The sequence below is a fragment of the Hevea brasiliensis genome, chromosome 15 (assembly GCF_030052815.1).
Source record: "Hevea brasiliensis isolate MT/VB/25A 57/8 chromosome 15, ASM3005281v1, whole genome shotgun sequence".
Taxonomy (NCBI): Eukaryota; Viridiplantae; Streptophyta; class Magnoliopsida; order Malpighiales; family Euphorbiaceae; genus Hevea; species Hevea brasiliensis.
The window spans coordinates 59,967,497-59,981,030 of record NC_079507.1 but is presented as its reverse complement, the minus strand read 5'-3'; the positions used below and the strand labels follow the sequence as shown (position 1 = coordinate 59,981,030).

Here is a 13,534-nt window from a genome sequence, read left to right as displayed (position 1 = left end):
AGAACGTTAATTTAAGCGTATTAGAGTTAGAAATAAATAGATGTAAATTTGTTATTGGATTTATTATAAGTTGTGATACTGAAATACCGTGAAATTTTGTATTTCAGTTGAAAAGAATGTCGGGAAAGAACCTGAGACATCGAGTCAAGGCCTAGAGGTGACTCTCACAAAGTTTGTGCATAACATAAAATTTTTCTGTAAATTCTCTTTGACAATTTGTTTTGATGAATAAATTATGATTTATCTTTATTGTAAATTTGTGACTGAAATGAATATTATGCTTTTGACCTAAATTGTTGAAAATGCAATTGTATGTTTTTGAATTGTTAATAAATGTTTAGTAAAATGTTAAGATAATTTTGAAACCACAGTGTCATGACTATATATCTGAATGCCTCACTAGCATACTTAGTGGGAGAAATTAGTTTTGAATTTTGATTCTCTCTCTGGCTGAAGTGTTGAGGTGTGTGCCAGTAGAGGAAGAAATTGAATGGGTACCCATAGTTTGAGCTAGCTAGCCTTTAGATTCCTCATAAGCCTCTAGCTATTGAGATGAACATTGTACTGATGGCATGATATAACTGTGTGTTTTTATGAAATTATTTTGTGACTTCCGAAATGAGAATGTTTGACTAAAAGTATAAATTATGTTTTGTATCTGCTTTTCCTTTTTAGTACCATAATTTAATAAATGTGATTTGATTTACACATAAAATTGCATTTCTGTTATGTTGTACACCATTGAGTCATTTTACTCAGCGATAGTTTTTCATTACTGTCACAGATAAAGAGACTAGTAGAGCAACAGAGTGAGCTGCTGAGGATTTCAGAGCTACTTCTGGACCTTTTGTTGGGTATAATCTTATACCCTGATTGTACATTTTTATTTTGATGTAATTAACTATATTTATATTTGTAAATTGGTCATGAGCAATTGTACATATTTTATAATATTATTATTTTAGATTTTCATATGAAATTTCTAGACTGATGAATGTAACTTAATTATTCTTTAATGAAATATGTATGAAACTAATTATTACTATTTTCGAAAATAATTGAATTGAAATTTTGAGTTGTGAAATTTTGATTTGAATTATGGGAGTTGAGCTAATTTGTGTCGATTTGAGTTGAAATGGTGGTTGAGATTTGATGAAGTGTTATATTGGAAGTGTTTTCTATAGGTTAAAATTTTCAGTTTTCTCAAATACAGCCGGCACTCTGCCGAAATTTTTTCAAAATTTACGGAAAAATAAAAATGAATAAAAATTTTATCAAATCTTTAAACTTCAAGTAAATGTTTTTAATCCCTGCTAGAAAAGCTCACCACTTTCAAAAAGTAAGAAAATTATTTTAAAATATCTTGTAGTGTATTTAATGGGTTATCGGTAGATGGAGTCGGTAATTCATTAGGTATACTACGGGATAATGTTATGCCTTATAGAGGGGTAAGGTGTGATAACAAAAATCTACAGATTCTATTTTCTGCCCATCCAACAAATCCCACTTGCTTAACACAGATAATCCTCTTTCACTCATATGACCAAGATGCAGATGCCACAATTGAATCTGATTCTGATTATTACTTCCGAATGCTACTGCAGCTTCCCCTGAAACTGTGTTGCCCTGAAAAAAATATAATCCTAAAACCAAACTGCTCTTCATGAGTACCATAGAGCCCTTACACACTATGAGAACTCCATTCTCTGCATGGTATCTGAATCCATGAGAATTAAGTGTCCCGGGAGAAATCAGGTTCCTCTTTAGTCCTGGAACATGCCAACACTCTATAGTTTTGACAACGCCATCAAACATCCTCAATCTGATGTTACCAATTCCTTCCACAGATAATGCATGATCATTGCCCAGAAACACCTTGCCACTCATCCGTTTGTTAGTGATAAACCAGTTTCTGTGTGGACACATGTTATAAGTAGCACCAGTATCAAGAATCCAGGAATTTTGTCCATGATCTGAACTCACGGATAAAATTTCTCCAGTACTGTCATCACTATCAGAATAGATAAAACTGTCAACCACATTTGCAGGACTTTCTGATTGCTTTCCCTTTTTATTTTTTAACTTGGGACAATCTCTCCTATAGTGACCTTGCTCCCCACAATTAAAACAGTTGGCCTTTTTCATTATTGACTTAGATCTGGCCTTAGATTTCTTCCTGCTTGAAGAACCCTTCCTTGAATGCGTTCTTCCCTTGCTCACCAAACCTTCCCCCTCAAATCTTTCTCTATTATCTGGAAAATTCTTTTTTAACTCCTTTAATTTTAGAGAATTACTAACATTGTCTAGTGAAATACTGTCTTTTCTATACAACAGAGCATCAACAAAAGTCTCATAGGAGGGTGGCAAAGAACATAACACAATAAGGGCCTGATCCTCACTATCAATCTCAATATCAATATTCTTCAGGTCCATAATGATTGAATTAAATTCATCTAGGTGTTCTTTAATGGGCGTACCTTCTCTCATCCTCAGATTTTAAAGCCTTTTCTTCAGATACAGGCGGTTGATCAGCGATTTAGTAGAGTACAACTCCTCTAATTTCTTTCATGCTGCAGACGCTAAGCTTTCACCAGCAATCTCGTGTAGGACATTATCAGTTACGCTCATGAAAATCGCACTTAAGGCTCTCTCATTCAGATCAGCCTTCTTCGCTTCTTTCATACCTTCTGAAAAGTTATCCTCGATTGCCTTCCATAGACATTGTAGGATCAAGGAAGATTTGATTTTAATCTTCGACAGGGTAAAACTTGATCCACCATCAAACTTCTCCATCTCATACTTTGTTGAAGACAACACTATCTGTAAACCCTAGGTTTTGTGCACAAAGCTCTGATACCAGTTTGTTATAACAAGCATGCAAATCTAAGGCATACACATAAATCACACAATTACACAGTATAGAAAAGAGAAGAAGAATAATATAGGATTTAACATGGTTCAATCGTAAGGTCTACGTCCACAGGCAAGACAATAGAAAAAGTTCCACTATGATGCAAAGAGTAAGATACAATCATTCAGAACTCTCAAACGCTAACCCTAGTATATTTTCCGAATATCTCACAACTTTATCACTGTAAAGGGTAGAATATTATAATATTTATACTGGTCCATACTACAGGGGCGTTGGCCCCGCACCCCCAAAGAGATCAATCGTAGGCTTTGGGCCTGGGCCTATCGGCCTGTGCCTTCCACTACCACCATAAATCTTGTTTTTTATCCCAATCGAGTCACAGGGTGAAACTTTCGGGTCGGGTCAAAATTCAAGTCTATGAAAAACATATCCAAATTTCAAGCCACAAAAAATAACAGACTTGGTTTTGCATACAACATGCTTTGATTAGGGGTGGCAATGGGTAAGGTACCTGCAAAAATTATCCTACCCAAACCCGATTAAAATTTATTCTCAACTAACCGAACCCGTCCCAAACTCGATTGTTGTTACCCGAAAAATACCCGAACCTGTTTAATTTTATATATTTAATTAATAATCTATATAAAAAATTATTTTTATTGATAATTTATATTTTAAAAATTTAATAATTTCATAAAATATTTCAATTTTGTTTTATATAAAATAAAAATATAAAAATTTATAAATATTATTAAAAATATATATATTTTTTATATTTAACTAAATATTTATATAAACAAGTTCGGGTAACGGATACCCAACATATAAAACTCGAACCCGAACCCACCACAGGTATTAAATTTCAATTCCAAACCCGTTTTAAACCCGATTATATACTACCCAAACCTGTCTTATTAGGGTTCGCTCGCTCGGATCTGATACCCGCAAAAACTCGACCCGTTGCCATCCCTAACTTTGATTTCTTGAAGTGAAAACTCTCATCTTAATTAAAATATATTAAATTTAATATAAAAAATAAAATTTAATTAATGTATTTAAGGTACGGAGCCTAATGTGTTCGAGGTATGGTATCCCCTCCAGTTTGGAACTCGCGGTACTATGCATTAAACTTATATATGAAGATAATGGTCAGTGTGAAAACGTGTGGGATCCAATCCCTCGCAGATTCGTGAGATGCAGAAACAAAAACATAAAAATGGTGCTCACGGAGTGTGCGTGCTAATGAGGTTCAACAGAAGATGTGAGATGCTGGACGATTTTATTGCAGAAGGGAACAGAGGGAACCTGAACCATGTGCAATCTGCCTGGAAGACCTCCAAGTCCATGTCACTCGATTGCCTTGCTTCCATCTTTATCATCAAGCACTCATGTCCCACTCCCTTGTGCTTCTCTCCACTCTCCCTATCCCTCTTCATCATCCACCCACCATCCCTTCTCCCCTGCTACCTTATCAGATTATTGATCTGTTTATATGAGCATAATGTATAATCTTTAGTAGACTAGAAACTCAAGGAACATGACAAACACAAACAATGTAGCTCATCACCTTCTTACTTAAAAGTGATACTTCAATTGAAAACAACCATGTTACTAATCATTACGTTTTTGAATATGACAGTATAAAGAACTAAGTCTTCAAGTTGATTGAAAGACAAATTAAGTTGTTTCAAGAATAAAAGATCGGCAAAGCTCTTAGGCAATTTGCCCTTCAGCTAGTTCTGAGAAAGTCTAGGGTTGTTAGATGCTTCAGCTCTGATAAACTTTCAGGGATTTGACCATCTAAGTTATTTGTAGAAAGGTTCATGCTGCTAAGCATATTCAGCTGACAGAAAGTTTTAGCTGGAATTAGACTGGAGACTCTGTTCCCTGACTGATCATGACAGAACAATTTCTCTGCAGCCTGGAATTTCACTTCCAGATGCAATTAACAAAAATCTTTGAAAAGAAAACCTAAACTATACCAGGCAGAACTGATCTGAATATTGTCATGGAAGCACCTAAGATGGCATTGATCAAAAAAATCTGATGAAAGATTATAAATTAATCAATCTTTTTTCTTTTGACAAATGAAGAATTTTATTTATTTTTAAATAAATCCAGGAAAAACTCAATATACCAAGCCAAACTAAAACCCAAGTCAGACAGACCAACTAACCTAGGTTTGAGATGTGAAGTAAAAAAAAAAAACTGAAAAACCTCACAAACGAAACATAAAAATATCAGCTATAAAATATAACATGTCTACTCTCAGAACAGGTCCCCCAAAAACTAGAGAACAAAGTGCTAAGGAGAAACCAAACCCGCACCTGGTAAAATCATCAAATCAAGAAAGGCAACTATTCTAATTCCAACCAATGCTCAAATTTAGGATGAAAATGTATATTCCATCAGTGAAGAAGGCGCAATACATGTCTTAAGTTTAAATTAGTTATATACTATTAGGAAACCCCTTCTTAAATTTCTGACGTTCCCTAAATTTAGCACATGAAGTCCTACTACTAATCAGACTTCTGGTTTTTTCTCATATGGTTCAGACGTCTTCTCCCAGAACTTGTAGTGCAGAGATCTGAGTTCCAGCATCTTCTCAACCTCCTCTATTGGTAGCCCCTTTGTTTCAGGCACATACACCAGGACAAAGATCAAAGCTATTATTGATATAACCCCAAACATTAGGAATGTCCAAGAAGTCCCTATGGTCTGCGTCAAGGATAGGAAAGACTGGGCAACTATAAGGTTTGAGATCCAGTTTGCTGTGGCAGCTATTCCTCCACAAACCCCTCTAAACCTTAAAGGGTAGATCTCAGAGTTGACAATCCATGGGACAGTACCCATTCCAGGAGAGAAGAATATGATGTAGAGTGCCAAGCCAATTAGTGCAACCCATCCATATTTGCTAGGACATCCCCTGGTGTACCATTCCCTGTGGTCTCCATGACAAAGATCCTTCACAGTGTCATTTGAGACCAAACATACTCCAGGCAGTAGCTGCAATAAAATGAGAGAATTATGGTTAGGGATAAACCTAGTGACAACAATGCTGTTGGATAGGATTTATATAATGATAAGTGTCTTTTACCTTATCAGAAGCTGCAGCACAAAACCCACATTCCGGATGTGTGGCCTTCAAGCACTTCATACAATCCCAAGAAGCAGTATTTGTTTCCAAACTGTAATCAGGGCAGGTATAATTTCCATAGCGAGCTTCAGCAGCTTTAACCATCGGTGAGTGAGTTGTAGACTCATGGAAAATTCCTGATAAAAGACCAAGTGAAAGTATCACACCAACCAAACTGGCAATGAGAAGCTTCTTCCTTCCGGTCCTGTCAATGAAATATATGCTCACAACAGAACCGAATGCATTGAGACCAGCAGTGACAAGTGAAAGCAGCAGAGCAGTTCGGTTAGACGCAAAACCAGCCAACTGAACTATGGTGGGACTATAATACATAACTGTATTAATTCCCACAAACTGCTGGAAAACCTGAAGGCCAACACCAGCAGTTAGTCCTCTCCTCACAGTTCTGGTTTTACATAGTTTGATAATGTTAATCTTCTCAGAATTTCCTTCTTCCTCAATTTCTTTGTCAACGGAGGCCTTAAGGTCTCGGATTTCTGATTCGATTTCATCAGCTGGGTATATTTTACTCAGTATGGCTTTGGCTTCTTCTTCCCTTCCCTGTCACATAAAAATTTTAGAGCGTGCAAGTATAAGGTTGACTAGGAAGCACCAAATGAAGAGTGAATAAGAGGACTATACCTTTCGATATAGCCAACGGGGTGATTCTGGGAGCATTAGCATAAGAATGAACTGAAGAAAAGCTGGAAGTCCTGCAACACCAAGCATCCACCGCCATGTCCCAGGTGCCTAGACCAAAAGGAAATCTTCAGTTAATGCCTAGAAATGGACTAATTCAGAGGCTTCAAGTTTTAGCAAGTTTGCTATAGTTTACCTCTGTAAAGGCCAAGTTGATGAGATATGAAAGAAACTGGCCACCAGTGATGAGAAATCCATTAGTACTAACAAGGGCACCTCTGATTTTTGCAGGAGAAGCCTCTGAAATGTAGAGAGGAGATGTCATTGATGCCATTCCAACACCTAGTCCAACGAAAACTCGACCAACGATGAGAAGAGCTGGGCCAGGAGAAGCAGCCATGATTACAGCTCCAATGAAGAATAGGAAATCTGCAACGAGGATTGCCTTTCTTCTTCCATACCGATCATTTAACCATCCACCAATTGCTGCTCCTATGATTGCTCCGGCAACTGCCATGCTCACGATGCTCTCCTATTTATGTTTCATCAATGTACAATTAGTCCACAGGATTGCTAATAAGCACACAAGGCATGCTTAGTTTTTATATTGCTTTAATCAATATTTTTCACAACAATATCTCGACCAAGATTAGTGAGATTCTACGCAGCAAATTGCACAAGTCTTGCAACTTTAATATTAATCTTTGTAACTGGCGCAAATAATAACAACAAATTTGTATTGAAATTTACTATAATTGGAATCCCATTTGCCAACTCTGTGAGAATCTTACCCAAAACCAAATCTTTTCGCTCTTCATCCTTGTTTTTGGAAAAAATAGGAGGTTAATGGATGAAGAGAGGGCCATTTATCAAACTGGGTTGATGCAATCCAATTTAACTAAAATGTTTGATATTGGAATTAAACAGTCTTAAAAAAATTAATTAATTTCAAATTATCTAAAGTAAAATTATTAATTTATTTTCTATCAAGCCCAAAAAGAGAAAAACTGTAGGCAACGCTTCACTATTAGTCCTGCTTGGACTCTTGTCTGATTCTTTTGGATATGTTGAGAGTTCTGATATGACAAATTAGATTCCTTATTAAAAGAAAGAAGAATTAGCAGTAGAAGAAAATCCCATTAAAACTACTGAATTTAATGTTAATAACCTAATATATGCACAAAACAAACTAAAAGATAATGTTATGATGCTTAGCTATCCAACAAAATCAAGCTTTTGTAAATTGATTTCACAAAAACAGATTACAGTCCTAAAAGCCAGGCTTAGGATGTGGGGGCAAAGTCCTATTGTTGGAACTAAATGATTATAATCCGCTAGATTCAGAAGGGGTTGGTGAAGGTCTGAAGGGAAGAAACATGGAACAAAAAGGGTGAGCAGGGCCACTTTTAGGTGAATCAGAACTGAAAAGAAAGACCATTATATATTTCAAAATTAAAATAAGTAGACAAGAAATTACACGTGAAGAGTGGAGAAATTATTCAGTAAAATGGTGATTCTATGAAAGATAAAATGTTAAATCAATTAATTATTAACATGTAGAGAAATTAGATAAAGATTAAAAATAAATAAATAAAACTCAGAGTGTTATTTAAAAAATTAACCACCACTAACATTTTTATTTATTTTATTCTCTATCCAAATTGTATAGTTTCTCGTGAAGATAGAGAAAAAACAAAAACCTGGAGTACAGTTTTCCTGTCCACGGACTTAAAGTCATCTCTAATGTAAAGAAGGGCACCAGAAATCACTCCTGCACCAAAATAAATAAATCAATATTACACAAAAGCATATTCTATGTAAATAAAAGTTTAGGAATATGTGAACGTACAAGTGTCTGTATCTACAGAGAAACTGTAAGAGAGAGAGAGAGAGAGAGAGAGGGACCTGTGTCATAGCCGAAGAGAAGGCCACCAATGCCAGCAGAGAAAGCAAGGCGAAGAACATAAGGATTCTTCCAAGCCAGAGAGAAGCAATCCCTAAAAGCAGAGGTATCTGTGCCGGCATGTATCCCTCCCTCCATCTTGAACCAACAACAAGAAACAAACCTCTTTAATTTCTCTCTAGTGTTGCCTCAGTTCCAAACACACAGAAAGAGTGACAAACAATGATATATACAAAGAGAGAGAGAGAGAAAGAGAGAGAGAGAGAGAGAGAGAGAGAGAGAGATGTTTATCTATTTGGGTTTTACTGGAAATGAAAAAAGAAAGAACAGAGAAAATCTGAGATGGGGGTGTCGGAGGTTTGAGTTGGGGTTTGAGGGGGTAGGATATATACATTGGGAGGATGTGGCCAGAGTCCAGAGTCTACCAACTTTGTCGTTTGCCGAGTACTCTCATAAGTCATAAATAAGCGCCTTTTTCAGCATAAAAAAAGATAAAATATTCAATCTCTTAAGTGAATAATTTTGAAAGACTTAGAAGTTAGAAGAAAGAATTTATGGAGTTTTAAATTCTTATTTAACTATAATAAATTATAAAGCTTTCATCTAAATTGAAAAAATATTTAAAGATTTAAATTAAATAAAAATAAAAATTTATAGTCTTAAATAAATTAATAAACATAAATAAAATTTATCTAAAAATAAAGAATTTAATTAAAAATAAAAATATATATCCTTGATAAAATAGAAAAATACATGGGGCTAGTTGTAAAAATATGAGATAAGTATTTAATGACTGAGAGAGAATTTATTATCAAATATGATAAGCAATGCCATTTGCCAAGAAAGAATTAGTAATAGTATTTATCAATTAATTACAACCTCTCATTAAGTAATAAAATATGAAGTTGTGTCAAACCTTGCACCTAATCACTTAAATGGTCCATACTACTAGTAATTATCAGAAATTAATATGGGGATCTGTATTAATTTTAAACGCAAATAATATTGCTTAATTCTTGTATTTTTTTATTTATAAAATAAAAATAATATTTTTATTAAATTGAGACATAATATAAATTTAAAATACAAAAATTTTATATTACTATAATTTCACATAAAAAATTTAATATAAATTACTTATATAAAATATAACGATAAATATTTTAATTTGAACGATTGAATTGTGTTGGCAGAATATATATGTTGATCATTCAATGAAAAATATACTTCACTATATAATAATTTATTACTATTCAACTTCATAATATTATTTTGAGTCTAATTTAAAAATTATCAAACATAAGAGAAAATTTTATACTCCAATTATTATATTTTTACGTAAATAATAAAGTATAATATTTAATAATTTAATAATAAAAAAAAATATTATAGAGAAAACAATAAATTCTTGTAAAAGGAAGAAATATTAAATCTGATAAAAGAGGATTATCCCTAAGGTGAAAACAAAACTCAAATGAGTCAAGAAAATATACATTTGGAGAGGGCGCTACGAGAGAAAAATGAGAATGGGTAGATTGTTTCCGCCTTTGTTTCAACTTCACTTCTCTTAATAAAGTTAACTTAATGGTTAAGTCATTTAAAAAAAAATTAATAATTAATTTTTTTTTAATTTATTAATCGTATAAAATATCAAATTGAAATTCTCATTTTTATTGTTTTTAAAATTAAAAGAAAAATACCCAAATCAACATATTTTAATTCCAATAGATTAAATAGTTACAATCAAAATGGTTATAACAGTGAACCCTAATTCTGTTATAACGCTTATTGCTGTTAATTCACTATCGGTCATGGATTTTCAAAGCTCTCATCTCATGCATGTTCTCCACGAAACCGTTGCTTCAATTAATTATAATGCTCTTGTATTTTTGTTTAACTAGTTTTAGCGGTACATTACATATCTATTAAATAATTTATAATAATTTTATTTATATAAATAAATAAATTCTAATCACTTTAAAATTCAATTTTTTTTTTAAAAATTTACATGTTATTTTAAATATTTTGTTTTTAAAAATTTAATTTAAATATTTCATACATTATAATAATAGAGATTAAGAATTTAAAATAAGACATTTTCTTTCTCTTAGGATTTGATAGACTAAAAATATTTAATATTCACCATTTTTGTATTGAATATAATTAATTTTCCTTTTATAAGATTTTAACAGATATGGAAGATTATATATAGTGACCATTATAGGACATTCATCACTCTTTGCACTATATATAGGATCAAAGAGATAAATCTTTATGAATCACATAAAATTTAATATATTTATTGTAAAAAAGACATTAAATGTATATATAATATATTTTTTTTCTAAATTAATCATATTCTTCTTTTAGGAGGGGATTAAGGGAATAAAGACTCAAACTTGCTTGGCAAATGAATTATAAACATTTAGCCATTAAATGAAGTTAGGTGAGACAAATTAATCATATACTAATTGAGTTTAAATTAGAGATTTTATAAGTTAAATTCAAAAGGGGTAGTTGGTGAACGACTAGTAGGATAGCAATAGATCGAGTTATTTTTTATACCTAATTATACCTAACACTATTAGAATAGATTCTGATCGTATATAATTAGATTAGAGATAAATTCATATTTTAAAAATAATACCTATGTCAAATTTAAGTTTTATATAATGAATATTCATTATTTGAATTCATCTATATAAGTAATTAATTAAATATAAAATATATATTTTATAATAATATTTATAAATTTTCATATTATATTTTAAATAAATAAAATATAAATATTTTATATAATTATTAACCTTTTAAAACATAAATTATTATTAAAAAATATATTATATATATATTATTAATTAAAATATATAAAATTAAATAATATTTGATATTATAAAAGTAATAATAACTAAATTTTAAATAAATTTAAAATAAATATTAAGAGTTTAATTACTAATAATAAAAAAATTTAAATTCAAATAAGATAATTTAAGCAAAAGGGTGTTCTAAGTAATTAAGCAAAGAAGCTCGAGATTGAAAAGGAAGAAAAATGTAATTTATCAAATAACATTAAATGAAAGTACATACAAAGAGAGCTAGCACGTGTGTGTTTATTTAAGTAGCTAATTTTCTTGAATTCTTATAGTATATCAGTGCTGTATTCAAAGTTTTCCTCTCGAACACGTGCATGATGGTTGGTGGAATCTCCAAAACATTACATCATCTTTGTATGTAAATCGAAGGGTCACACAAAGAACCCCAAACTCCCTTCTGTGCAGGGAAGGAAAGGATGACATAGACACAGGACCAAAACAATCAGAAGGGGACACCTAATATCAAAATAAAAAATGGATAAGCTCAATCTCTCTCCAGTTGCCTACTAAGAACACATAATTAATTGCTGATATTCTTGACTCTGACTCGTAACTGCACTGTTTAGATTTGGATGACCAGGAACTCATTTGAAATCAGAACCGTCTCAGATTTTCTTACCACATTATATTATGTGACATTTTAAATTTTAATATTATCATTTAATATTATAAAATATTTTTTTTTTTCATCACATAACATTTTAAATTTTAATATTTATACGTAATATTTATTATATAAAAATTATTATATTTAATAATTATAATAATTAATATAAATAATTAATACTATTATCATTATTATCATATTTTTTTATGATTAATTAATTAAAAATATTAAATATATTTTAATAATTTTATAAATTTTTTATTTGATGATTCTTAAATTTTTAATTATTTTATTTAATTATAAAAATTTAAAAATTATATATCTTAATATTAATAAAATAATTTAAAATTATATCATAAAAATAGCCATATAAAGTTAAATACTTTATTCTCTCTCCTTTTTATATATTTAATAAATTATAATTTATTTTAATATTATTTTATTTTTATTTATTTTATTTTAATACGCATTTAATAAATATATATTTTCAATTATATATTGAATATTTTATATATAATGAATTATAGAAAAATGTAATAAAACTTTATTTCATAGTTAAGGTAAATACAAAATTTATATTAATATTTAATTTTTATTATTTTTTGATATTTTTATTGTATAATTAATAAATAATTAATATTATTACTTTAATTAATATTAATTATGTTTTTTTATTATTATTTAAAAAATTATTTAAATTATATATATATATATATATATATATATATATATATATATATATATATATATATATATATATATGCTAAGTAATTTCATTAAATTCCCTTTATTTTTTTTACTAATTAATTATATAATTTTTTTAAATTATGATTAAGTTATTAATTCTTTAATTATGTATATATAAGTTATAAATTATTTAATTATTACACTTTAATATTATAATAAGTAGCTATTATTATTATTATTATTATTTAGAAAGCTTAATTTAATTAGAGATAGGAAAAATTAAGAGTTAATTAGATTAATTTATTAATTATACCCAGTAAACACATATGCTAATTTTATAAATGTTTTACTTTTGTTTCCTGATAAATAGGTGATCCATATTTTTATAAAACAAATTCAAGAGGATATGAAATTTTAAATCTATTATATTTATGCAAAGTGATAATTTTTAATTGAATTTATTGGTGACAATTTTTTTGTATTTCTTAAACACATATAAAATATAATTATTATATAATTTAATTTTCTAAATACAATCCTTAATTATTTTGATCTTTCAAATTTAATTAATAAAAAAATATTAATTACTAAATATATTTGTCATTCACTGTGAAGTTTCCTAATTTTTAATTTGAAAACATCAATGGCAGTAAAATTAAGATCCATGTTTATTTTAAAGGAAAGTAAAATATTTTTAAACACATTTACTATAATTAAATTTTTTGTTTAATTGTTAATGATTTACCAACTCAAGACATTTAATTTTAAAATTCAACAAATATTATTATGGCTATTCAATTATTACCACAACTGAAAA

At 30.1% G+C, this 13,534-nt stretch overlaps 1 protein-coding gene across 1 annotated transcript; it reads right to left on the bottom strand.

The window, feature by feature from the left end:
• Positions 1-5,256: 5,256 nt before the first annotated feature.
• LOC110635598 (probable inositol transporter 2) lies at positions 5,257-9,072 on the bottom strand. The gene is made up of 6 exons (XM_021784995.2): positions 8,553-9,072; positions 8,348-8,418; positions 6,844-7,179; positions 6,651-6,758; positions 5,970-6,569; positions 5,257-5,878 (listed from the first exon to the last, which is right to left on the bottom strand). The coding sequence occupies exons 1-6, from the start codon at positions 8,686-8,688 to the stop codon at positions 5,396-5,398; spliced, it is 1,734 nt and encodes a 577-aa protein (XP_021640687.2). The 5' UTR covers positions 8,689-9,072; the 3' UTR covers positions 5,257-5,395.
• Positions 9,073-13,534: the final 4,462 nt, after the last annotated feature.